Source organism: Rattus norvegicus, chromosome 4 (assembly GCF_021556685.1).
Source record: "Rattus norvegicus strain SHRSP/BbbUtx chromosome 4, alternate assembly SHRSP_T2T, whole genome shotgun sequence".
Lineage (NCBI taxonomy): Eukaryota > Metazoa > Chordata > Mammalia > Rodentia > Muridae > Rattus > Rattus norvegicus.
Window position 1 is genome coordinate 119919142 of NC_141537.1, and position 23751 is coordinate 119942892.

General features: G+C 49.2%; 1 protein-coding gene across 4 annotated transcripts in view; it reads left to right on the forward strand.

Moving 5' to 3' along the window:
- The window catches only part of Tgfa (transforming growth factor alpha), an 83368-nt gene that overhangs the window by 51965 nt on the left and 7652 nt on the right, over positions 1 to 23751 (forward strand). For 2 of the 4 annotated variants that reach the window (XM_087656004.1, XM_087656003.1), the window contains exon 3: positions 18453 to 18573. In XM_087656004.1, coding sequence (XP_087512130.1) covers positions 18453 to 18573 — 121 coding nt within the window. 4 annotated transcript variants of the gene reach the window in all.

The following is a 23751-nucleotide window of genomic DNA, read 5'->3' on the forward strand; positions in this document are numbered from 1 at the left end:
TTTCAAACCTCTCTGAAGGCCATCTTTCCCAGGATGTTTTAAAACTATTTCTACAATTTTTGGGGACTTTTTCCCCCTCTTAAATTTTTACATATACAACACAACATTGTGTATTATCATCTTTAAAGATGTAATTTTATTTCTGTGTATGTGAGGGGATGTGGCTGTCGTGTGTGTGAGTACAGGTACCTCCGAGGCCAGAAAAGGCATCAGATCCCCTGGATCTAGAGTCACGGGTGGTTTGAGCCTCCATGTGGGTGCTGGGGACCGAATGTGCGTCCTCTGCAAGAACAGCAAACACTTCTAACCCTGAGCCACCTCCCTAGCCCAGCAGTTTCAGGAATTCCAAACCCAGAGTTTTCGAGCCAATCAAGGCTCTGTAATATGTTACACAGTGGAATTTGGTGCCATGGGTAGAAACCCACCCTCCCCCAATCCTCCACGCTTTGAATTGGTTACCATGGCTTTGAGGAAACTACTGACCTTCATCCTGACACTGGGCACTCTTCAAGACACGGTCACACGAAACAAGCTGACATGGGATACAGTGGTGTTTCACATCTCTAAGTAGAGGGCAGTCCCTGCCACACTGACACTGATATAGGGTAGTAAGCATCTGAAATAAACAGATTTAGGTTCGGAAGCTAGATGGCATTTTAAAATAAATGTTTGCAGGTTGAAGCATTTCAAAGATAGAAGCATAAGAATTCTCTAAGAAACACGCAGGAGAGGCTGGCAGTGCGGCTCAGTTGGTAGAGTGCTTGCCCGGCAAAGCCCTGGGCTGTATCCCCAGCACTGTGTAAACAGTGAGTGGAGGTGCACACCTGCAACCCCAGCACTCAGAAGGCAGAAGCAATAGGGTCGGGAGTTCAAGGCCATCCTGTGGGGGACCAGATCAAGGTGCCATTACCTTGGGCTGTGTGAAAACTTGTCACAAAAATGTTTTTGCTATATTTATTTTATTGCACTATGTTTATTTACTACATATTATATACATTATATATTAGGGTTTGGGAAATAGGGCATTTGCCTGACATTCGTGAGGCCCTGAGTTTAATCTCCAGTACCAGAAAAAAAAGTATTTTTATGACTAAAAAGGAGGAAGACATGGAGGGAAAGAAAGAAGAGTGAAAGAAAAGAAGAACTAAACCATTAAAGAATAAATAATATAGGGAAACGGTTATAAAAATTATAGTTTTATGAGCAACAAAAGAAGCCACTACAGAAAAAATACATGGTCAATATCTCTGTTCTTAAATGCTAAAAAGAATTCATATCCTTAGTATATAGAGTACTTGTCAGAGCAATGGGAAGTCTTAACACCCAACTAAGAGAATGAGCAGATTCCGTGAACGGGCATCTTGTAAAATAACAACTCCCCAGGCCAAGAAAGGCAAAGCAGACACCCAGGCTTGAAGCCTCCAAAGAAGCAGAAACCCATGTGGGGCAGTGTTGGTGCACACAGTGGGGAGAGTCGGAAATAGGCATCACTGGTGCGTGAGATCTGACAACGTATGAAAGCAGGTTGTCAGCGTTCATCACAGGCTTTGCAGGGAGGCTCCGCCCTCCCCCTGTCACACTCGTAAGAATCTACCCTAAAGAAATAAGCATTAGGGGGATTTATGTTGAGACCTAGCTGGGGCGTGGGATGGTGGGCAGGCAAGATGGCTCAGCGGGTGAAAGTGCTGCCGAGGCTACCAACCTGAGGTCAACCTCCAACATGGTGGAGGGAAAGAAGAGGCTTTCCTTTGTAAGGCATCCTCTGTCTTCTACACATGCCAACATAACACACGGGCACCCTGCACACCCCAAAAACAGTAGTAGTAATAATAATAGTGATTGTATAAGGAAACTCAAAGTGCCGAGGCGATCAGCTGCTGCTGAGGAAGGATTGGAGTCCCTGTGGGATGCAAGAATGGCCAGGCAGCCTGTGTGCTGGAGACCTTGGAGAAGGCCAAGAGTGGCCACGTGTGTAAAAAGAACCAAAACGGGTGGGGGACTACGGTTCAGAGACTTTTCTCCAACTTGACACAAGTTTCTCAGGCTCTCTCACCCTGCAAGTTGATTTGAGTTTGGGGTCAGATTTCTCACCTCTGGTTTTCCACTGCGGTTTAGATATATGTGGTTCCAGCAGACAGAGTCACATGTTTGACTTTCTGGATTCTGTTGGGTGTGGCCTGTGACCATTCACACACACAGCCTTGAGTCTTTCTTCTGTTGCTGCTTTGCCCCATTATGTGCACCAACGCTACCTCACAGGAATTTCCATTCCTTTGGAGGCCTCAAGCCTAGACATAGGCTTTGTCTTGAGGCTGCAGAGAGGACTTAGTAAAAAAGAGCACTTACTGTTCTTACGAAGAGCTGGAGTTCAAGTCCCAGCACCTGCGTAGCAGCTCAGCCATTTTTACTCCAACTTTAGGGTTTCTAGGGCCCTTTTCTTACCTCCAAGCTTGGCAGCACCAAACCCATACGTGATGCCTAGACATACATGCAGACAAAACACTTATACACATAAAATAAGTAAATATGTCTTTAAATGTAGGGACACTACAGTAGAGAATATCTTATTACAGACAGCAGGCAGAAGGGGACTCTGCATGGTGTGACAGACTGAACCCCAAAGATGTCTACCCCAGCCCCCCAGAAACTGTGACAATGCTACCTCTGTAGCAAATGGGCTTTGCAGATAGTCAATTTGGAAGAGTGATTATCTCAAGAAGATGGTCCGATTGTAATCTCGAGGACCCTTAAAATAAGAAATCAAGACAGCAGAGGACTGGGTGTGAGATATGGTGACGGGAACAGACTTGCATCTCAGGCTAAAGAACTGAGGCAGCCTCTGAAGGCTGTGGAGTAAGGTGGCTGGGCAGTTGGTCATTCTTGTTTGATTCTGTCCTCTTGACGTTTGTGTTACCTGTGCCTTCCAGGATTGTAAGACAATATACTGTGTGGTTTTTAAGTCATTTAATTTGCAATTTTTGTCATAGTGGCAATAATAAAGGAGACATTTGAAAGAGCAGAGACCGAATTTGAACTCCAGCCTTCTGTGCATCTTAAGTGGTCGTGGTGAGAGGCTCAAGGACCTAGAGCCACTGCAGATGGACGGAGTCACCTCCCTGGTCTCTCTCTTCATCCTTCAGGCTCCCTCCTTGCTCTGGGGCTGTGTTTACCCCAGTATGTGTCTGGCTCTTATGACACTTAATAAATGTGGGTGAGGCTATGGAGAAAATTTTCGCTGATTTGTCTTGAAGGCATTTTCCTTTCTGGGGTGTGTGCTCAGCTGACTGACATATTTCTCCTGTGGAGGATCCTCCTTCTGTGAGTGCTGTGCAGGCACAGAGGGTGGATATAGCACTTAGGAGCCATCAGAACCCTAACAAATGGAGGCCGTGGTGTACATGGCCCTGGGTGTGGACCCTTCAGGTTACACGTGGTGGTCCTAGATCTTTCTAGAAAAATTTCCTAGAAGAGCCTTCTTGCTCCAACTCATACCCCAGATTACTACAAATTCATATAAAGAAAATGTTTAGGATGGATGGAGAGGTGACTCAGAGCTTAGCTGAGAATATTGCTATGACAGAGGACCTGAGCTCCACTCTCAGCATCCGTGTGGGGTGGCTCACAACTGCCTGTGACTTCCGCTCCAGGGGATCTGATGACTCTGGCTGTTCCAGCACCAGCTCTCACACTCACATCCCCACATAGAGACATAGAACATATACATAGTTTAAAAACTGAAATAAAATGTTTGAAAGGGAAGTTTAAAACTCTTAGCATCATCATAGGGCCAAACAGCAGACATTTCAGGTCTCTCAAAGTCACTTGCCTAGAAGAGTGAGTGAGTCCTGCTCCTGCTCCATGTCCTTCCTGAAACCAACACGCAGGAGGGAAGAAGAGTTCTCACTCAGTGCTAGGTAACGATATGGACATATTGGGGTTTTTTACATTAATGTGCTATAATTATATTTTAATTTAAAGAATAAGAAATATTTTTACAGTTATGCCTTTCCGGGATACATAAGCACAGATGTCAGAATAATTGTATCCATTACACTTGGAGTTTGAATCTGTTAAATATAAATATATACACACTGTTCTCAAGTTTGTGTCTGCAAGAATCAGGACTCTCCTTAACAACCGACTGAATCAGTCTTAGAACCGCTGCGAACAACTGACTGACGGTTTTCAGCATTCACACAAAAGCCGAGTGTTTTAATGAGGGAATAACGTGAAAGACACCTTTGTCTTTTGAGCACACTCGTAGCACAAACGGTGATTGAGAAGCGTGTGAGGGGGGCGCACAGATAGCTTGTTAGTCCAGCGTGCGGAAAGGGTGTGAAATCAGTTAGGGATGTGAAAACCCCCTACTTTCTACAAACATGGTTCATCATCAAAAGGAACAGCAAAAAAAAAAAAAGAAAGAAAGAAAGAAAGAAAGAAAGAAAGAAAGAAAGAAAGAAAGAAAGAAAAGAAAAGAAAATAAATCTGGCAGCAGCCTCGAAAAGAGGAGGAGAAAGCTAGGCCTTGAGTACACAAGGGTCCTGGGCTCTGACCAGCTCCTATGCCAGCCAGCAAAGTGACCTTAGACAAGTCGCCCGACCTCTCCACTTCCTGCCTGTGGAATGGGAAGATAATACCTGCTTGTCTGCTGACGGAAAGATGTAGGGCAGCCTGACGCAGGCGGCCAGCCACTTCATCTCCTCCAGGCCTGACCTCAGAGGAGGTGCTGTCCAGCTGCAAAGACTCCAGGGCCATCCCTACTGACCACACTCCAACACAGGGCCCATTCATCCCATCCATGCTCTCCCCTCGGCCCCACCTGGGCCAGGTGTGCAGAAGGAAATGTCACATTCAGGTACCTGTTAAGGTGTCCTGTAGGATGGCAGGGCAGGTAGGATCAAGGTGACACCAGCTCACACTCTTTTCCTCCTTCCCAAATCCTTGTGTTGGGTCCTCATGCGGGGTCTCTAGTCTTGTTCCACTCCCTTCTCTCTCAATCCCTTTGTTTTCCTCTCCCTTGAATTTCCGTCACAGGAGTTCAGGTACCAACTTCCCCCAGTCTAAGGCTAGTCTCTGTGCATTTCTCTGTTGCAGCATTGAGACAAACTTGGGGCAGGGCGCCCCCCACCCCCGAGACACAGGCTCCCTCCTTGGGTCTTAAGGGTTCCTTCTCAACACCATGTACAAGTACAACCTGGTTGGTACATATGTTACCTGTATGGATGTGACTTCAACTGACCACTTGGTGTTAGATAACCCACTTGGGGGCCCCTCCCACTCTCGGCATTCTTTAGTAGCCTGTAGTTCTTGGCCTAAGGCTAGGGTCCCATGAGATTTCCCCCTTCTGTGTGACCGTGCCTGTCAGGGTTGTCCTCTGCAACTCATGTTTAAAAAGACATCTTGGTGAGACTTCATGGATGTAGCCTCTCTGGCATTTCTAGGAGACACAAATCCCTCAGCAAACTTCCTGTTCTTTAGGCTCTACAATCTTTCTGCCCCTTTCTTCTTCTATAAACACTTTTATAAAATGTAAGTTTCCAAACTCAGACATGGCGGCCTACACTTGTACGTCAGATGATGGGAAGGCAAGGCCAGGAGGGTCCCTGGGGCTCACTGTCCAGCCAGCCTGACCTACTTAGAAAAGTACCAGACCATTGACAGGTCCTTGCTCTTCCCCCACAGAAAAGTGAGTAACCACTGAGGAACAACACTGGGGTTGTTTTTTTCCTTCCACACACATGCACGCATGCATGCACGCACGCACATGCATGCTTACATACATGCACACACGCATGCGCACACACTACAGACAACACAAAGGTACTTCAAAGGCCAAGCGCTAGTTCATCTGTGCACATGTACTCTTTGTTGGAAAACCTCAGAAGCTGAGGCCTAGGCAGCCCAGGAAGCAAGTCACAGCTCCGAGGGCTGACAGTCTGCCTGGCCGTCCATCCCCAGCTCACTGATGAGTTGAAGTTAGAGAGTATGACTGATTCACAGACCCTTGATTATTTACCCTACACGATGCTGAAAGGCATTTGTGTTTTTTGGAAGTTCTGTCCCTTGGCACAGAAATAAAACCTCCTTTCTAAGCTAGAGAGATTGATGTCCAACTACAGTAAAGGAGGTTGTGCGTCAAAGGAAAGTCTGTGCTCTGAAAGCGAACACTAGACCTTCCTGTCAGCCCAGGGAACCCTAGCACACTGCATGTTATCAGACTAAAACCCACTACGTGGAAATAAAGTCAAGCTTAGAAAACTTAGAAACGGCCTAGTTCACCAATGCCAGAAAAACCATTGTGTGAGAAAGTTGTTTTTCAAAATGTATTCATGAGGACATGGTGGGGGTTGGGGGGGCGATGTTACCTTTGAGCTACGCTGAAGAACAGATTTCAGTGATTGTCATTTTCTCTTCCTAAGTTTACTGACACAATATGGTTAAGTTACATCAGATGGGATGTTTGTTAGTGTTCAGTTGGGTCTCAGTGAGGTTTTCTGTGATGGTTCACACCTCTTTCTGTACATCCATTTATAGTCTGGGAAGGAAAATCTCCTTTATGGTTTTCTTGTTTGTTTGTTTTAATCTATTTATATGTATCCTAAATCATTGGCTCTCAAACTTTTCTACACAGTAGACACCCCAAGGAACAAGCTATTGTCCTGACTGCACCTCAGAACAATTAGGCATTATCCTGGGTGTGGGGGTGGGCACAGGCCCCGTACTTTTCCAAGTTGATCTCTCCAACCTGCACGTAGCTGAGGCTGAGAAGCAGTGGACCGGGTCGTCGCTTCCCAGGCTGCGGCATATGTGGCACTGTTTCTGTGGTGGTTAGGACATAGTTCTGGGCTGAGGGGGCAGCCTGACAGTCTGCATATCTGACAAGCGTCTAAGCTACAAGACCCACACTGTTCAAGAGAATGCACAGTTAGACACCAGGCTGTAGACCATCAGACACCTAGCAGGCTCTTTTTGTCCCCTGGCTGCTGCCCTCAGCCATAAGCAAACAGCAAAGCCACCAAGACGTGGATGGGTCTTCCTTTTCTTTTCCTATGAGGTGTCTGTAAGCCTCAGAGGGAGAGTCAGTTTTCCTCTGACATTACCTGGTGGCTTTCATGTCTCTGACAAGATCTATGCCCTCCAAGGTGGAAGCTGTGGCCTTCTGGCCTGCAGCGGGTATTATGGAATGGCCACACAGTGGTTCTGTGCTTGGTGGCTATCAGGTTGTGGGAACTTTCCCAGGAGGCCCAGGGAACCTGAGTCTCGTGCTTCCCGTGGTGGAGGCAGGATTTTAGTAAACACTGCGTGGGAAGAGGAATGACACAGACAGAGAATGAGGTTAAGGAAGGGGTGTGTGAAATGCTAGGCTGAGCGAGGCCAGGATGGTGAGGAGCAGCATTCCAACGCCCACCACTCCCCAGCAGCTGGTGGGAGCAGACACTCACCTGCTGGGGCAGCTCTGCCCTAGGCTGTGAAGCCTCCTGAGGTCAGACAGGCAGTGCTGGGCACCAGGGCAGTCCTGGAGTAGATCTGTGCACAGCCCATCCAGGCTCCCTCTCTGGGCCCGGAGGAAGGGGGCAGCTACCACCTATACCCTTCACACCCAGTTCCTTTCAGAGGGTCCACGCCTGGTCTGTCTCCTGGAATAGGGAAGTCCATCCTACTCTGTGCCTCCCTTGCCCGCTCAGCTCCTAGAGAGATAAATCAAGACCGAGGTCCCTGAGTTAATGAGCCAAGGAACCATCAGGAGTGGCCTGGGCTTTCTGTACTAGGCCCTGACTGCTTTGAGTGGGTAGAAGCTGGTGAAGTGATGCCAAAGATGTTGCTTAAAGGGACAGATTAGGAACCGGAGTGGAGTAGGACACCTGTAACCCCGGCACTCTGTGGGACTGCGGCAGAAAGGATTGCACAAGTTTGAGGACACCCAAGGGTACAGAATGAATTCAAGGCCAACCCAGGCCTACATAGGGAGTTCAAGGCCAGCCTGGGATACATAAGGAGACACTCTCTCAACAAAAGAAGGAAAGAACAGAAGAAAGGGAAGGAGGAAGGGAAAGAAAGGAGGAAGGGACTATGAGAACTTACTCCAACCCAGCCTTCCCTCACAGCCACTCTCTGGTCAAAAATCATCTGGGGTTTTTGTTCTTCAGTCACAATGGCTCTAGTTAGCCTCCCGGTACCACTTCTTAGCCATACACGGTCCTACAGAGGGAGACGGAGCCTGCATTTTCTGTGCCTCAAGAGCCACATTCTAATTCCCCATCTGTCTCTGAAGCAGCCGCTACTGTACAACCACCTGGACACTCACTGATACGCGCTTGCCTATGGGCCTTGCCTTCTCCATAGGGAACTGCTCGCCCACCATTTTTGTTTTTGAGACAGGGTCTACGCTGGTCAATTGTTGTTTGTCAGCTTGATACAGACTAGAGTCATGTCGGGAAGGGGAAAATCTACTAGGGAATTGCCTTCATCAGATTGGCCTGTGGCTTGATTAATGGTTGATGGGGAAGGCCCAACCCTTTGTGGGTGATGGCACCCCTGGATTGTATAAGCAAGCAGGCCGAACAATCTATAGGAAGCAAACCAGTAAGCCGCATTCCTCCGTGATCTCTGCTTTAGATCCTGCCTTGGCTTCCCTCAGTGAATGGAGACATGGGACATATAAGCCAAATAAACCCACATTTTCCCCAAGTTGCTCTTGATCGTGGTGTTTATCACAGCAACAAAGAAGTAAGCGTGAATAGAGTCCCATGCGGCTCTAATCCAGGCTAGCCTCAATGTCACTGTGCAGCTCAGGCTAGCCTTGAACTCCTGATCCCTCTGCCTCAGTCCCCCAAATGCCAGGCTTACAAGTATGCGGCACCACACTGGGTTTACACAGTACTGGGGAGGGAACCCCAAGCTTCACGAGAGAACTCTACCGGTTGAGCCGCCACCAAACCAGCTCAGTTTTAATAGACTCCAATCTGTATAGACCTACTACCTCATCTTTTACAAAGATACAGACAGACCCAGGGAGTGCTGTGACTTGGCCAAAATCATGGAGGATGGGTATAGCAGAACCATCACAACAACATCTTTGGTTGTTACCGCAGCAGCCCTGGTCCACCCTGCCAGCCTCTGGCTCTCAGCACTGCAGGGGTCGTGACTGTCTGAAGCATCTGCTGAGTCTCTCCATTCGGTTAACAAGACCAAGGCCATGACCTGGAAGTAATAACTCCCACCCTGTGGTGGATCTTCACCGCAGATGCACAACTGAGCCCTGGCCACGTGGAAAGGCCCTGTGTGTCTCTTAACTAGAAAAGTCCAAGCTGTAAATAAGCCCACTGTCCCTAACGTGTTGGTCCAGTTCACCTTAAAAAAAAATTGTGAAAATCGAGGCAGTTGATATGGAAGAAAATAAATAGGTGAAAATATTCAAACTATGTTTAAAACTAAGGAGTGAGGTCGGGGGTCAATGACAGATGGTGTTGCCAGGCTAAATAACAAATGGTTTGGATTCAGAGCAGACAGAAGAACCAGAAAGGGAGTCCTGCTGGGTAACAGAGGTAGCCATTTGAATCAGCAAGGAAACATGAGCTGGTTGAAAAGTGGCTGGGGTAACCGGCCGATCACTTAGGAAATAATAATGCACACTTTAAACACTAAAATAAATTACAGATGGCTTACATTTGTGTAAACAACCCAGTGGTAGAAACACAGGTAAATATTTATATAATCTCAGGGAAGGGACAGCCTCTAATTACAAGGTCAAGGTGTCTTCTGCATAAACAAAATGAAAATGCAAACCACAAATTATTTGTAGTATACATGACAGGATACAAAATTGTTATCCTTAGTAGTTTAAAGAGAGCTTATTAAATAAGCAAGAAAGGGTGTGTCCATGGAAAAGATAGGCAAGAGATGTAGCCAGCTAATTAAAGTCAAAATTGGAAAAGTCGAAAATCATGTGAGAAAAAAGTCTACAACCCAAATCACAAAGATGGGTCATGCAGACTCAGTCAAAAGGCTGGAGAGATGCCTCACTGCTGAGGGACACGGACTGCTCTTCCTGAGGATCCGAACTCAGTTCCCAGCGACCACATCAGGCAGCGCACAACTGCCTGCAACTCCAGCTGCAGGGGTCTGACATCCCCTTCTGGCCTCCACGCACACAAACTCACACATAGACATACACGCATACAAATATGTAATTTTTAAATTAAGAAATTGGCCAAAAGGGATCTGAAAAGCGATAGCCAACACTGACAGAGAGATGAAGAAACAACTTCATCCTTTGCGGTGGTCGCTAACTACAGTGACTGCAGCTTGACCAAAGATCTCAGAGGTCTCAGAAGGGGGGATCCCTTGTCACACCGATTCTACTCCCAGGAGGATGACAGTTAGGGTGCACAAACAGAGATGTATAACAAATGCTAGGTGTGTGCCTTTAATCCCAGCACGTGGAGGTAAAGGCAGGCAGATCGCTGTGAGTTCCAGGCTGCCTGGTCTACACAAGGTGTTTCATGTCAGCTAGAACTACACAGTGAGACACTGACTCTACCCCCCCCAAAAAAAGAAAAGAGTAATAGTGAGAGGGAGAGTGATGGAGAGGACAGGGAGGTTCCAGGAACCCATGGAGAATACAGCAACATGCATGTGTGTTAAGGGAGGCTCCAGCCACTGAACCTTCCCTCTAACACCCGAGTTGGGGCTTGTTATGGTCTGAATCTAAAGGGCTCCCCACAAGCCCTTGTTTTGAGTGTTTGTTCTCCAGCTGGCCGCAGTAATTTGGGAGACCAGAATCTTTGGGAGGTGCCTCACGGGAAGAAGTAGGTCACTAAGAGAGAGCCTTGAAAGACTTTGGTGCAGCCCCGGCTGGTTCTGGAGCACTGTCTGCTTCCTGATCCTCCATGATTTGAGGAGACTGCCACGTGCTCCCACCGCCACAGTGTATGAACCCGTAAGACTCCCTGTCATGACTCCCTATCGGGTGTGGTACAGCGACATCCAGTCGTGCCTCATTTCCACTGCCCTGGGTGCTGAGTGGTCTGGGAGCAACTCGAGCATGGCAGAGGAGGTTTGGAGGTTTTATTTGACTGCTGCTGGGTTCACAAGGGGCTTGAGCATCACATGCATGGGTTTTAATGTTTCCAAGGCTCCTGAAACTGAAGGAGGGGGCAGTACCAACCGTCAGATTTCTCTTGTCCTGATAGAGACTGAGGGAGTTACATGATTTTACTTGTTCAAATTCAGATCCAAATGCCTGTAGCCCAGTCTTGTAACCAACACTACAGCCTTGTGGTTAAAACAGTAGACATAAAGCCAGGCTGCGCACCCCAAACCCTCAGAGTTTGCACCCCTAAACCATCAGTTTATACCCCCAAACCCTGAGTTTGCACCTCTAAACCCTCAGCGTTTGCACCCCCAAACCCTCAGAGTTTGAAGCTTCAGTATTGTTTCAAACTCTTAAAGCCACCATCTTGTGAAATTAAAAAAAAAAAACTACAAAAAAAATATTCACCCACAATGCCCTCCCAACATTGAGACACCTTCCCTTGGGGCGGGATCTTGGCTGTCAAGGCAGCTGCTCCACACCAGTGGCACACTCCAAAGGAGAAAAGGTCACATGTGTCTGAGACCAAAGGCTCTCCCCGTGCAGCAACTGCTTTATTCTGTAGAGACAGAGATGGGGACTTACGATGTATCCCAGGCTAGGCTCACACTCATGCCCCACAAGGGGCTTGAGCATCACATGCATGGGTTTTAATGTTTCCAAGGCTCAGCCTCTCAAGTGTATTACTCAGTTACATCACCGTGCCTGGCCTTCCTCCTATAGTTTTATTAGGAGAGTGTTTATATTGTGTCTGTGTCTGTGTTTACGTGTGCCATGGGACCTGTGTGAAGATCAGAGGACAGCTTGTCTCCTCCCACCTGTAGGGATCGAACACAGGTGATAAGTTTTAGTAGCAAATACCTTTACCCACTGAGCCCCTACTCCTGTGGTGTTTGTTCTTCTTGTTCTTATTCTTGTTGTTGATGATGATGATGAGGAGGAGGAGGAGGGAAGGAGGAAGGGGGGGAGGAGGAGAGGAGGAAAGGAAGGGGAAGAGGAGGAGGAAGAGGAGGAAGAGAAGGAGGAAGGGGAGGAGGAGGAAGGGGAGGAGGAGGAGGAAGGGGAGGAGGAGGAGGAGGAAGAGGAGGAAGAGAAGGAGGAGGAAGAGGAGGAGGAGGAAGAGAAGGAGGAAGAGGAGGAGGAAGAGGAGGAGAAGGAGGAAGAGGAGAAGGAAGAAGAGAAGGAGGAAGAGAAGGAGGAGGAAGAGGAGGAGAAGGAGGAGGAGAAGGAAGAGGAGGAGGAGGAAGAGGAGGAGGAGGAAGAGAAGGAGGAGGAAGAGGAGGAGGAGGAGGAAGAGGAGGAGAAGGAAGAGGAGGAGGAGGAAGAGGAGGAGAAGGAAGAGGAGGAGGAGGAGGAAGAAGAGGAGGAGGAGGAAGAGGAGGAGGAGGAAGAGGAGGAGAAGGAGGAGGAGAAGGAAGAGGAGGAGGAGGAAGAGGAGGAGGAGGAAGAGAAGGAGGAGGAAGAGGAGGAGGAGGAAGAGGAGGAGAAGGAAGAGGAGGAGGAGGAAGAGGAGGAGGAGGAAGAGGAGGAGGAAGAAGAGGAGGAGAAGGAGGGTGTCTTCTGAAACAGCATTTCCCTGTGTAGCCTTAGTTGCCCTGGAACTCATTCTGTAAACCAGGATGGCCTCAAACTCAGAAATCCACTTGCCCCTACCTCCCGAATGATGGCATTAAAGGCATGAGCCACCACTGTGTGGCTTACTCCTGTGTTTTTTAAGCCTTTTGAGTTTGCCTCAAATTCACGTCTTGGAGCCTCAGTCCCCTCATTCAGAATTAGGCACACACATCATCTACCCTTTGTGTAAAAATTGCATAAATAAGACGCATCTGTTGGAGATTCTGAGGACAGAGAGTGTGACTTGGTGATAGAGCATTTGCTTCAAATGCACAAGGCCTTGGGTACCATCCCCAAAAGTTCTGAGGACACAAAATATTCTAGAAAAACAACTGTCTGTGTAGTGTTTATAGTCCTTGATGCAGAGGGTTTGAAGGGATTAGGGTTCAAAGACTTAGCAGAGGGGAGCCTTTTTTTCCTCAGGGCTGATTGAGGGTTTCCTGTCAGCCACTCTACCTAACAATCTTGCCATTTATAAAGAGAATAGAGACTCAGAGCTGGCAAAGGCAGGTAGCCCCAGGCTCTAACGGGACTCTTCCTTCAACAAAGCAGGGGCAGAATTCCCCAGCTGGCAGAGCTCACCTGTGGCTCCCAGAGCCCCTCCTATTCCGATTCTGTGAGCTCGGTACAGGTATTCCCTTATTGACCGCATGAATGAAAATTGGCGGGGGGGGGGAGCATTTTCAGAACGCCAGCTGACACCCGAGAACATGGCATTAAAATAAGGGCTTTCTGGTTTGAAGATATGAAACAAACGGTCCTTCTGCTTGAGATCAAATGATTAAAATGCTGGGGTGGGGGACATTTGGCATCTGTCTTCAAAGCAAAAGCATAGCCTACTTTTTCCCCCTTAAAATTACCAAGACTTTGGGATAGACAAAAAGAACAACTTGTAGGCTGAGCCCAGGGTCTCCTGAGCAGTAGCAGCTGTGGGAAGGGAGCCATCTGCCCTCTTTTATCCCTGTAGTCCATGAAATAGAACTCAGGCTAGAAGGGGACTGGCCTTCCCTACTCCAAGGGAAGTAGGTAGGGTCCCTAGCAATACTTGGGTGCAGGTAGGCGACCCCTGAAATCTACATATTGTGACATCAGGTGGGGTGCACGGAAGCCAACTCCATCCCAAACTTCAAATTAACTCACTGACATTTTAGGCTCCCAAATTTTCTTTGCCAGCCTAAGCCATTCTCCTTGGGAATCTCAGCCCCTTTCACTCTAAAATGTTCCTGAATTTTTTTAGTAATCCCAGACTTGTTTATCTCCAAATGTCTGGATGTGATGGTGCCCATTAAAGATTTCCTGCCCCTCTACACACATGAGCACACCCTGAAGTGGTGGACAGGTGTCAGAGGAGGAGCCAGGACAGCTCTGCCTTGAATGAGTGGGCAGCATTGAACCATCGTCGCTGCCCTCTGCCCAAGTTCCTTCATTCAGCAGACAGAGTAGCAGTGGCCTCCCACCATGCTGACTGTGACGCCTGCCATCAGACGGTCGCCAGTGGCTCATGTCATTAATGCCAGCTATCAGCCTCACAGTCCTGCCTCCGAAAACCCAGCTGGATTGAAACTGTAAACTCCGCTCCCTTAGCTGCAGCAGGCTCCTGGCCAGGCCTGTCTGCACTCTCTCTGAAAGAGAAAGAAGCTTTGAACTTGATGCTGGCTCTGCCTTTGACTTCAAAGTGGGCGCAGCAGGAGAGCCCCATGGGGGTGGGATCCCCAGGATAGCGGTGGCGCTGGACTCCCTGTCTGATTTCCTTACACTGACATGGGCTGTCAGTAGCCAGTGTCTCTGTAGGAAGGTAGAAGGTGGTGCCTGCCTTTAAGTTTGGTTCAATCATAACTCTTGGTTGTTGTCTAGAGCAAGAAATGAGCAGGGGAAATCAAGCTGGTTCCTGTGCTCCCTGTGTTGCACCCCAGTGACTTCTTTCAAGTTGCAGAAACCATTTCAGCTCTGCCCAAGCCTTGCCCTGAACCAGAAACTCACAGTTTTCCTGGGCATGAGCACCAGAGGTATAGCGCAGAGGTATAACGGCAGGTAGATCACAGGTCATGCATGGGTCCCCAGCCCAGCCCAGCTACTCCTCAGTAGACCTTTGCTCAGGCATCTGAAAATCCCCTTTGCATCTGTGTGTGGTTCTGGCCCGTGCTCCCCTGTGGGAGTGAAAAGTTGCCATATTCAGTTTCCTCCTCTTTCAAAGAGCAGAGTTCCCTCTCATTTCTCCCAAAAGCGTCGCCTCTGCCAGGAGCTGCCTCCATTAAGTATCCCCTCCCCTGATGCTTGTGAAGACTCGATTCTGTGCCTCCCAGCATTTGACATCTCAGACATAGGCAGCGCCCTCGCTTCCTACAACTCTTGCTCTGCTCAAAGTCAGAGAAGAACAAGCCAAGCATTTAGTTCTAGCACCTTGTAGCCGTGTGCTGTCTGCGTGTCTAGTTCCCGGATCTGAAAGACTAATGACAGGCTACAGGGTAGTTCAAGATTTGGCAAAATAATGAAGAACGCTTTCTCTTAAATGATAGGGCCTGGTGGGCACCCTGAAGTCAGTTTACAGGGGAAATGACGAATCCCAACAGGGTGGAAATCAGCCAGGACAGGAAAAGACTGCTGAACGATCTAGAACTTCTGTGTTCTGGGATCCTGTTATAGGAAGCACACTTACCTTTTACACTTACTTATTTATTGGTTTAACTGGTTGGTTGGTTGGTTACTTATCTATCTGTCTATCTGCCTATCTGTCTATCTATCTATCTATCTGTCATCTATCTATCTATCTGTCATCTATCTACTATCTATCTGTCTATGTATCTATCATCTATCTACTATCTATTATGTGGGTGTGTATGGGGAGTGAGTACCACAGCACTTGTGTGGAATCAGATGATTCCCCTCCCAGCCCTACAGCCAGGCCTGCTGCCCTGAACCCAGCCTCCCTCAACCATAGGGTCTCCGGCTTGACCTCATGGTGAAATACTTGTCTAGCTCTGAAGGGAACGCCCTTCTGGTGTCTGCTTTTCCCTGGCTGAAGTCAGCTCTGCCATTGTTGCCTCTGAACTGCTACCCTTGGCTGGAAATCCTGCCCGATGTCATGTTGTCATGTTGGAAAGTTACTTGGGTTACTTACGGAAGTGATGGAAGGGCTATAAATGACGTCAGCTTTACAACCGGCAAACGCTACATCTGGGGAAGATGTCTCGTAGGCCCCCATCAGCTAGCTAGACACACAGGCCAATTAGGGCTCCTCCTCAAGACTGCTCGGGGGTGTGGCTGTGGCAACCTTGGAGCTCCCCTACTTCAACTCCCAGAGACCCTGCAGATGGTGTCTGCCCAGGCTTCTGACCCTGCTGTGGATTGAGGCAGGGACTTCCTCTTCCCCTGATTACTATTCCAGACTCTTTCTGTGAGCCGGGCTGGGCTCTGGGCCTTATTAGTGGGTCTGTGGTCTCTCTTTCATAGTTTCCCCAGAGAGCAGTATGTCCACAAGATGGGTGTCGGATCTCCAGGATGGAGAGGCCTCTCGTCAACTTCACGACAGGAACTGAGCAGTTTTGAAACCCCAGCTGCTTACAAGTGCCTGGTGCTGGGCTACTCCCTAACCAGAACATTTGCTTTTCCTATCAGCCCCATAGCTAATCAGACATGGTGCCTGTACAAGATGGCCCTGGGCAGGAGACTGGGCCTGGCCTGCCCTCCAAGGGCCAGCCCTTCTTTAGATGTTGCCCAGTATCCTACCCTTCCCCCACCTTTTCTACCTGGCTATATTTCCTTAAGCTTTCCTTATGGCTCTTGATATTTTATTGAGTTTTAGAAAGAGAAGGGAGGGGCAAGGGAAAGAGGGGGACAAGCGTCATGGTACACACCTATAATTCTAGCCCTCAGCTAAAGTAGGATAATTGATATAAATTTGGGGCCAGCCTGGGCTACATAATGACACCTTTAAGCAAGGAGAAAGAGCTGGAGGTATAACCCAGTAGTTTAGATCCAGTAGTGCTCTTCCAGAGGACTCAAGATCAGTTGCCAGCATTTGCAGTGACACACACACACACACACACACACACACACACACTTTAATTTAAAAAATAAAAGGATAAAAAGAAGTTGAGAGGCCCAATCTTGGGGGAAGATATCAGGAACTTGGAGTCTCCTCATAAACTTACTTAGATAAACTAGAAGCAATGTTGCCCCCTACCTAATGAGGAGAGAGTACCCGGGCAAAGCCCATATTTGGTCAGTTGCTTGCCCTGCCTTGACACAGTTGAGGACAGGGCCTGGCACACAGCAGAGCCCTCTCCAGCCTTACAGCCTTGAACGTCAGTAGGAATGAGCTTGTGTGTAGATCTGAGTGTACCCCGAGGTGCCCTAGGTGGCCACAAACACTTTTATGGGTCCCAGACAAGGGCAGTTTCCTAGTCACAATGTGATTGCCCTTGATTTTTAGAAGAGGAATTTAAGTTGACAAGTATGTTGGTGTGTGCTGTGTTTTTATGACTCTTGATGAACAGAGGATTAAGATGTGCTTTATTAGGGTTGGGGATTTAGCTCAGTGGTAGAGCGCTTGCCTAGGAAGCGCAAGGCCCTGGGTTCGGTCCCCAGCTCCGAAAAAAAGAACCAAAAAAAAAAATGTGCTTTATTCTCTACAGTGGTTTTTGTGATATATCAGTAGTTTCAATGAACTACTTTGGCAGTTCAGCAATCTATTAAGCTCCTGGTAAAGTTTCGAAGGTAATTGTATCACTGTAGTTAAAGCAAAGGGTTTTCTTTTCAACTACCATTTAGCTGTTGTAGCATGGGTTAGCACTGCTCATTCAGCCTTTCTGAGGCCTTTAGCCTGAAGAAGGGCGTCAGAAAGGACTGGAAGCATGCATTGTAGGTAGCAGGCAGATAATGGGCTGGGATGAGCTAGCCTGGGCTACACAGTGAATTCTAGTCCAGCCTGGGCTATACAAGACCCAAAAACCAGAGAACCAGAAGTAACAGGCTTCCCATTCTCACCCTGTGCTCCAAGGACAGAGAGACAAACCTTTGGGTGTCATGTGGACTTTCTTCATGGTGTGAGTCCAGTTTTGGGGCTGTGTGATGGCACAGGAGACAGGGGGTACACTGGCAGGCATCTTTGGGATGTTATTGAGGTGGTAATCTGCCTTGGCTTACAGTGACTCCTTCAAAGACTCTGGACACAGACGCAGGAAAGTTGAGTCTGTCCTGCATGTGTGTTGGTGTATTTCTGTAATGAGCACCTTCCTTATTCTGTTACAAAGCATAGAGCTCTGCCTTCGGCAGTGTAGTGATCCCTCAGGGACTACAGTGCTGGAGCTGCAATCCTCACTGTAATGTCTTCTTATGTGGGTGCTGGAGCCCAGACTCAGGTCCTCATCTTTGCACAGTGAGCACTTTGCCCACTGAGATACTCCTTAGTCCCTTTTGGGTTTGGAGATGATGGAATCTGGACTGACCTCAAGCTCCACATATAGACTAGGTTAGCTTCAAACTCCTGACCCTTCTGCCTCTACCTCCTGGGTGCTAGGATTTCAGGTGTGCGCCACCTTGCAAATGAACCTAACTCTCTTTGAATTATACCAAAGCCTTTGGAGAAATTCTTTTGTTATCTTAGAAAAATACCCAGGCTGCATAAGGAAGACTCTGAGTCCTGGCTGGGCATCAGGAAGTGAGTTTTGCAGAAGGCATCAGATGAGGGCAGAAGTTCCTCCTGAGTGTGAGCTATGCCAGGTCTGACGATGTCTCTCTGCCCCAGCAGACTCACCCGTGGCGGCTGCAGTGGTGTCTCACTTCAACAAGTGCCCAGATTCCCACACTCAGTATTGTTTCCATGGGACCTGCAGGTTTTTGGTGCAGGAAGAGAAGCCAGCATGTGTGTAAGTATCCCCTAGACTTGGGGAGGCCAGGGGTGGCCAGGCACCCAATAAAAGAGTGCCTGCTTGCTTGCTTCTATGTGGCTGGCTCTCTATCTGAGACCCAGAGGGCTGGGCAACTGCCAACCAGATGTCCAGGGGGCAAGGAGTCCCAGGGTGCTGGAACTGGGATCTGTTTTTTAAACAGCAAACTGACTAGAGTTCAGTTTTCTACTTAGAGAATTCCTGGAGGAAAACATTGACCTGGGTACTTGAACCTCTATGATGAAGTATCCATGCACCCCACATTCTGTATCCAGCCTGTGAAGTAGCTGGAAGGGTGTGCAAAGGGTCAGTGCTCACGTCACACCATGGTGGCTCCAACTCCCTGGTGGCTCACAAAGCCCTGTGCAGGCACCGAGCCTCCCTCACACATGACACACGAGCCAACAATAGGAGGTGGGGAGATGGCTCCGAGGGTAAGGCACTCGCCACATAAGCCTGATGACCTGATAGCCAGTGCAGTAGGGATCATGTCTGTAATCCTAGTGCACCTGTACCAGGAGATGGGGTCAGAGGCAGGAGACTTGTCAGAAGCTCAGTGTCCAGCTAGCCTGGTGTATGCAACAACGAACAAGGAAGTCCCGTCTCAAACAAGAGGTGAAGACCAACCCTTAAGGTCACCCTATGACCTCCACATGTGTGTCAAACGTGTGTGTCTGGGCACATACACTTGCATGCACACATGAACACACACTTGTGTGCACACACTTCCACACATAAATAAAAAAAGAGCCCGTGGTAATCGCAGAAAGATGTGCAGTCACAGGTGCCAAGGGCTGCTGCAGGTCAGAACCCGCAGCAGGTAGGAACCCACAGCAGGTAGGAACCCGCAGCAGGTAGGAACCCGCAGCAGGTAGGAACCCGCAGCAGGTAGGCAGAAGATCCAACCAGAGAGCAGGGTCCCCTGAAACGGAGCCTTTATCCTCTGGACAGTGGGAGCCATGTAAGTTCACAAAGAGATGTTTGCAGATGCTCATTGTTGTGACTGTGACAAGATGAACTTAAATGCTTCTGTCACAGAATTCACCTCAAGTCATCAAGAGCCCTGTTTCCAAGGATACTTTGGGCATTTTACTCTAGCAAGCGAACCGGAGAAAGGTCAGGACCAGGCGTACTGACTCTTCACAAGCCTCCTTTGGAGACAAGGGCTGAGAATAGGACACTCTGCCAACCTGGGAAAGCCAAGGCCATGGAAAACAGCAACCACCTTCTTCTCTCAGTTTCCCTCCTGTATCCTGGGGGCCTGGGGGCAGTATTTAGCCTATGGGCATGTTACTGTGCAGGTGACCCTAAGTCCTTGTGTACATCTTGGAGTTGGGCTTCACACTTCCCAACAGGTGCTCAGCTTCTCGTGACTCAACAGAAGACACAGTACTGCCCTGACTCCCCATGGGTGTACCTCCATACTACCCAGACAGGGCTGTCCTCTCCAGCTCTCTGGCTCCCACCTTCCCCCAGGATAGCCTGACACCAAAGCAGGATGCTGGTGTCCACCACCTACTGCCATCCCTGTTCGCTTACAGTCACCCACTAATTCCCTCTCACCATTCACATGACCCCTGAGTGTTGTCAGTGAGTGGCCCTTAATCCACAGAGGGCCCTTTTAGCATCAGAGACTGTGGGGGCTGCGAGGGCTAGGCCCTCTCCTCTGCACAACACTCTGGGGGCCCAGAGCCAGTCTCTCCAAACAAGGCACGTTGTCCTGACCTGGAGACCTGGTAAGGTTTGCTTCTCTACCCCTTCTGATGCATCAGCTCTGAGAGACAGGACCACACCTTACACCTTCTTTATATTTATAGTAACCAAAAGAATGTTCTAGCTACCAAATTCCCACCAGACCAGAAACTCCGAGTCTCTACAGGGAAAGCCAGAACATTCTGTCCCCGCTCTTAAGAACTTCCCGGCTTGGAGGAGCTGACACATGCAACATTCTGGTCAATAAAACTGACATACCTGAGGTAGGGCCCCATCTGTCAGGGACTCGTAAAGAAACCCTAGCAAGCTGAGAATGTGGTGCAGAGGCGGGCACTGCTTCTCAGCACACTCTCCAAGAAGAATTAGGTTCCCAGAAAACCTAAAGCAACATTTCATACTCTAAAACTAGGGGATAAAAAAATATACCACTCATCAGACAATCTCGAAAATTATCCTCAAATGTGCTTGTTTCAGACAAGCCCAAGACTGTTTGTCTGAACGCTGTAGAAATCTCCCTGGAGTCCAACGCCATGGCAGGAAGATATGTAGGAAACAGAAAACTATGGAGATGTAAGGTCAGGGGCCACCCTTGTACCTAGGTGGCATGGGCAGGTGTTGTGTCTGCTGACGGAAGGAGGCAGAATCCACTCAGGTGACCAGTGTGAGGAACCACAGGAGACTGTCTTGGATGTTCCTGGTGACTGAAGAGCCCGTCAGTGACCCCAGAGAAACACATATCTGTCACTCAAAGAAAACATTCCCCGATGGCCTGGCCAGGGAGCTGGCCACAATGCATGCCAGTGAGTCGGAATAGCCAGACACTAGAGAGAGCAGACCATGAGCAACATTCCGGCACAGGCAGGCAGGCAGCCCTACAGCCGCAGAGATCAGATCCAGATGGGGGATTTGCTCTTGGCATAGGAACCCCCACCGGCACCTCCATCAGCCTCTGAACACCAGTGGGGGAGCAAGGTGGTGTGACTTCAGACCAGCAGGGGCGTAGCATGACATTACCCCACGGCAGGACTGGAGAGAATTATGCCTTGGTTTTGTCTCTACCCAAAGCAGACAGCGAGGGTCTCTCTCGGGATCTGAGGGGTCAGACAGACCTGAGTTGAAATCCAATTGAGTGTCCCATACATGTGACCTGGACCCATTCAGCCTCAGCCATGGGAGCACAGAGAGTACTGCAAAGAGATTGCTGCTGTGCCTCTGGACACACACACCGATCCACATTCATTGATTTAATTAAGTAGGGTTTAGTTTTCAGGTCCACAACCAGAATTTTAAGCTCTGAACACTGGGAGGTGGCAGGGGTGTGAGTTCTGTGTCATCACTGAAAAACTCTAGGAGGTGTCCCAAGAGACCCTTCCCTCCGAGCTAAAGAGGAAGCCCTGGCCTCCCAGCCCCATGGGAAAGATAGTAGTATGGGGTGGATCCAGTTCTTTTCGTTATTTCAGAGGTGGGAATGGAACCCAGGGCTAAACGAGTGTTCTCTGCCTCTGAACCACACCCAGTTCTTGATTCAGGTGAGCTCAGCTCTCACTCCAGCGGTCCAGGAAGTCTGCTCCCAGCCTAGCCCCGTGGGATGATGCGTGTGACGCACAAGCTGATACAAAATGTGATCAGAGACAAGCTTCACTCAGGTGCTCGACCTCAGATCCTCACACTGTAAGGCAAGCCCTTTCCAATTGAGCCGCCTCCCAGCCCATCCCCCACTGTCTAATTCCATACCTAACAGAGACATAGCCTGCCTCTGTGCTGAGCACGGCTCGCCGGTGTGGACAAGGCTCCTTTAGCCTTCTTGAAGGTAAAGAGCAGTTACTGGCTCGAAGTTACATAGACAGGAAGTGAAGAAAGGGCTTTGAACATGGGCCAATTTGGCTACAGAGCCTGTGCCAAGCTGTGTACCTTTGAGCTCCTGCCCTGAGGATCTGACCTGAAATACAAAGTATCATTGAGTACAGAGATAATGCCCAGCCTTGGTTAGCATAGTGCGCACCAGGCACCATCTGGACAGAAGAGGAGTTTGGTGAATCTAAAGCACAGAAATCAATGTGCTTCATCTAAAGTGGGTTTGCAGAGGGTTTCTGCTTTCTGCTTTTCTTGGGTGTGTTGCTAGGTGTGAACCTGGGGCTTTGTGCATGCAAGGCAAGCACTGTCACTCTGAGCTCCGCCCTCAGTCCTGCAGGGCCTGAGAATGTTCCTTTGGGGTTTCTTTTTTTATTCAGTTTTTTTATTGTTTGTTTTTGTTAAAAAAACTGTTTTACAGTTTTATACATTTATGTAATGAATTTTAGTCACTTATGCATGCATGCATGCATACACACACATGCGCGCGCGCACGCGCACACACACACACACACACACACACACACACACACACACACACAGGTACATTTCTCTTTAATCTGCCTGACAGAGGTAGAGGTGGCATCAGAGTGAGGGTGTGGCTCATTTGTGGCCAGGTGAGGTGACACTCCTCCCTCCTTGTGTGACTTGTGCTTAAAATAATCGGCATAATTAAGTCTAATATTAGAAGATTGGGAATTAAGGAGAAGACAAGATGTCACTTCTTGCCTTTGTCCCATTCATGAGGAACTGCTGAGAAGCAGGGCATTTTGTAGGTCAAGGCCAGACCCCAGGAGCAAGGAGGGTGGGGAGAGAGGGTGGGCACAGGGGAGAGAGGGTGGGCACAGGGGAGAGAGGGTGGGCACAGGGGAGAGAGGGTGGGCACAGGGGAGAGAGGGTGGGCACAGGGGAGAGAGGGTGGGCACAGGGGAGAGAGGATGGGCACAGGGGAGAGAGGGTGGGCACAGGGGAGAGAGGGTGGGCACAGGGGAGAGAGGGTGGGCACAGGGGAGAGAGAGAGGGCACATGGGAGAGGGGGTGGGCATAGGGGAGAGAGGGTGGGCACAGGAGAGAGAGGGTGGGCACAGGGGAGAGAGGGTGGGCACAGGAGAGAGAGGGTGGGCACAGGAGAGAGAGGGTGGGCACATGGGAGAGAGGGTGGACACAGGAGAGAGAGGGTGGACACAGGAGAGAGAGGGTGGACACAGGGGAGAGAAGGTAGGCACAGGAGAGAGAGGGTGGGCACATGGGAGAGAGGGTGGGCACAGGGGAGAGAGGGTGGGCACAGGGGAGAGAGGGTGGACACAGGAGAGAGAGGGTGGGCACATGGGAGAGAGGGTGCTCAATGATGGGCGGGGTCTGGGAGACTCTGAGTGAGCGAGCCGTGGGAAAGCAGACAGGCTGGCGTGCGGGTGAATGCAGAAAGCATGTAGTTGGGGAGAATGTGGTCTGTGGGAGCAGTGTGGAGAGAGTGAGGGACTGTGTTCCAGGTGAGAGATATCAGACTTGATGCCCAAGCACCCATGTGTGGCCACCCGTGCATACATCTACCCTGGGGCTAGCAGGGACCATGTGGACCATCGAACTGGCAGG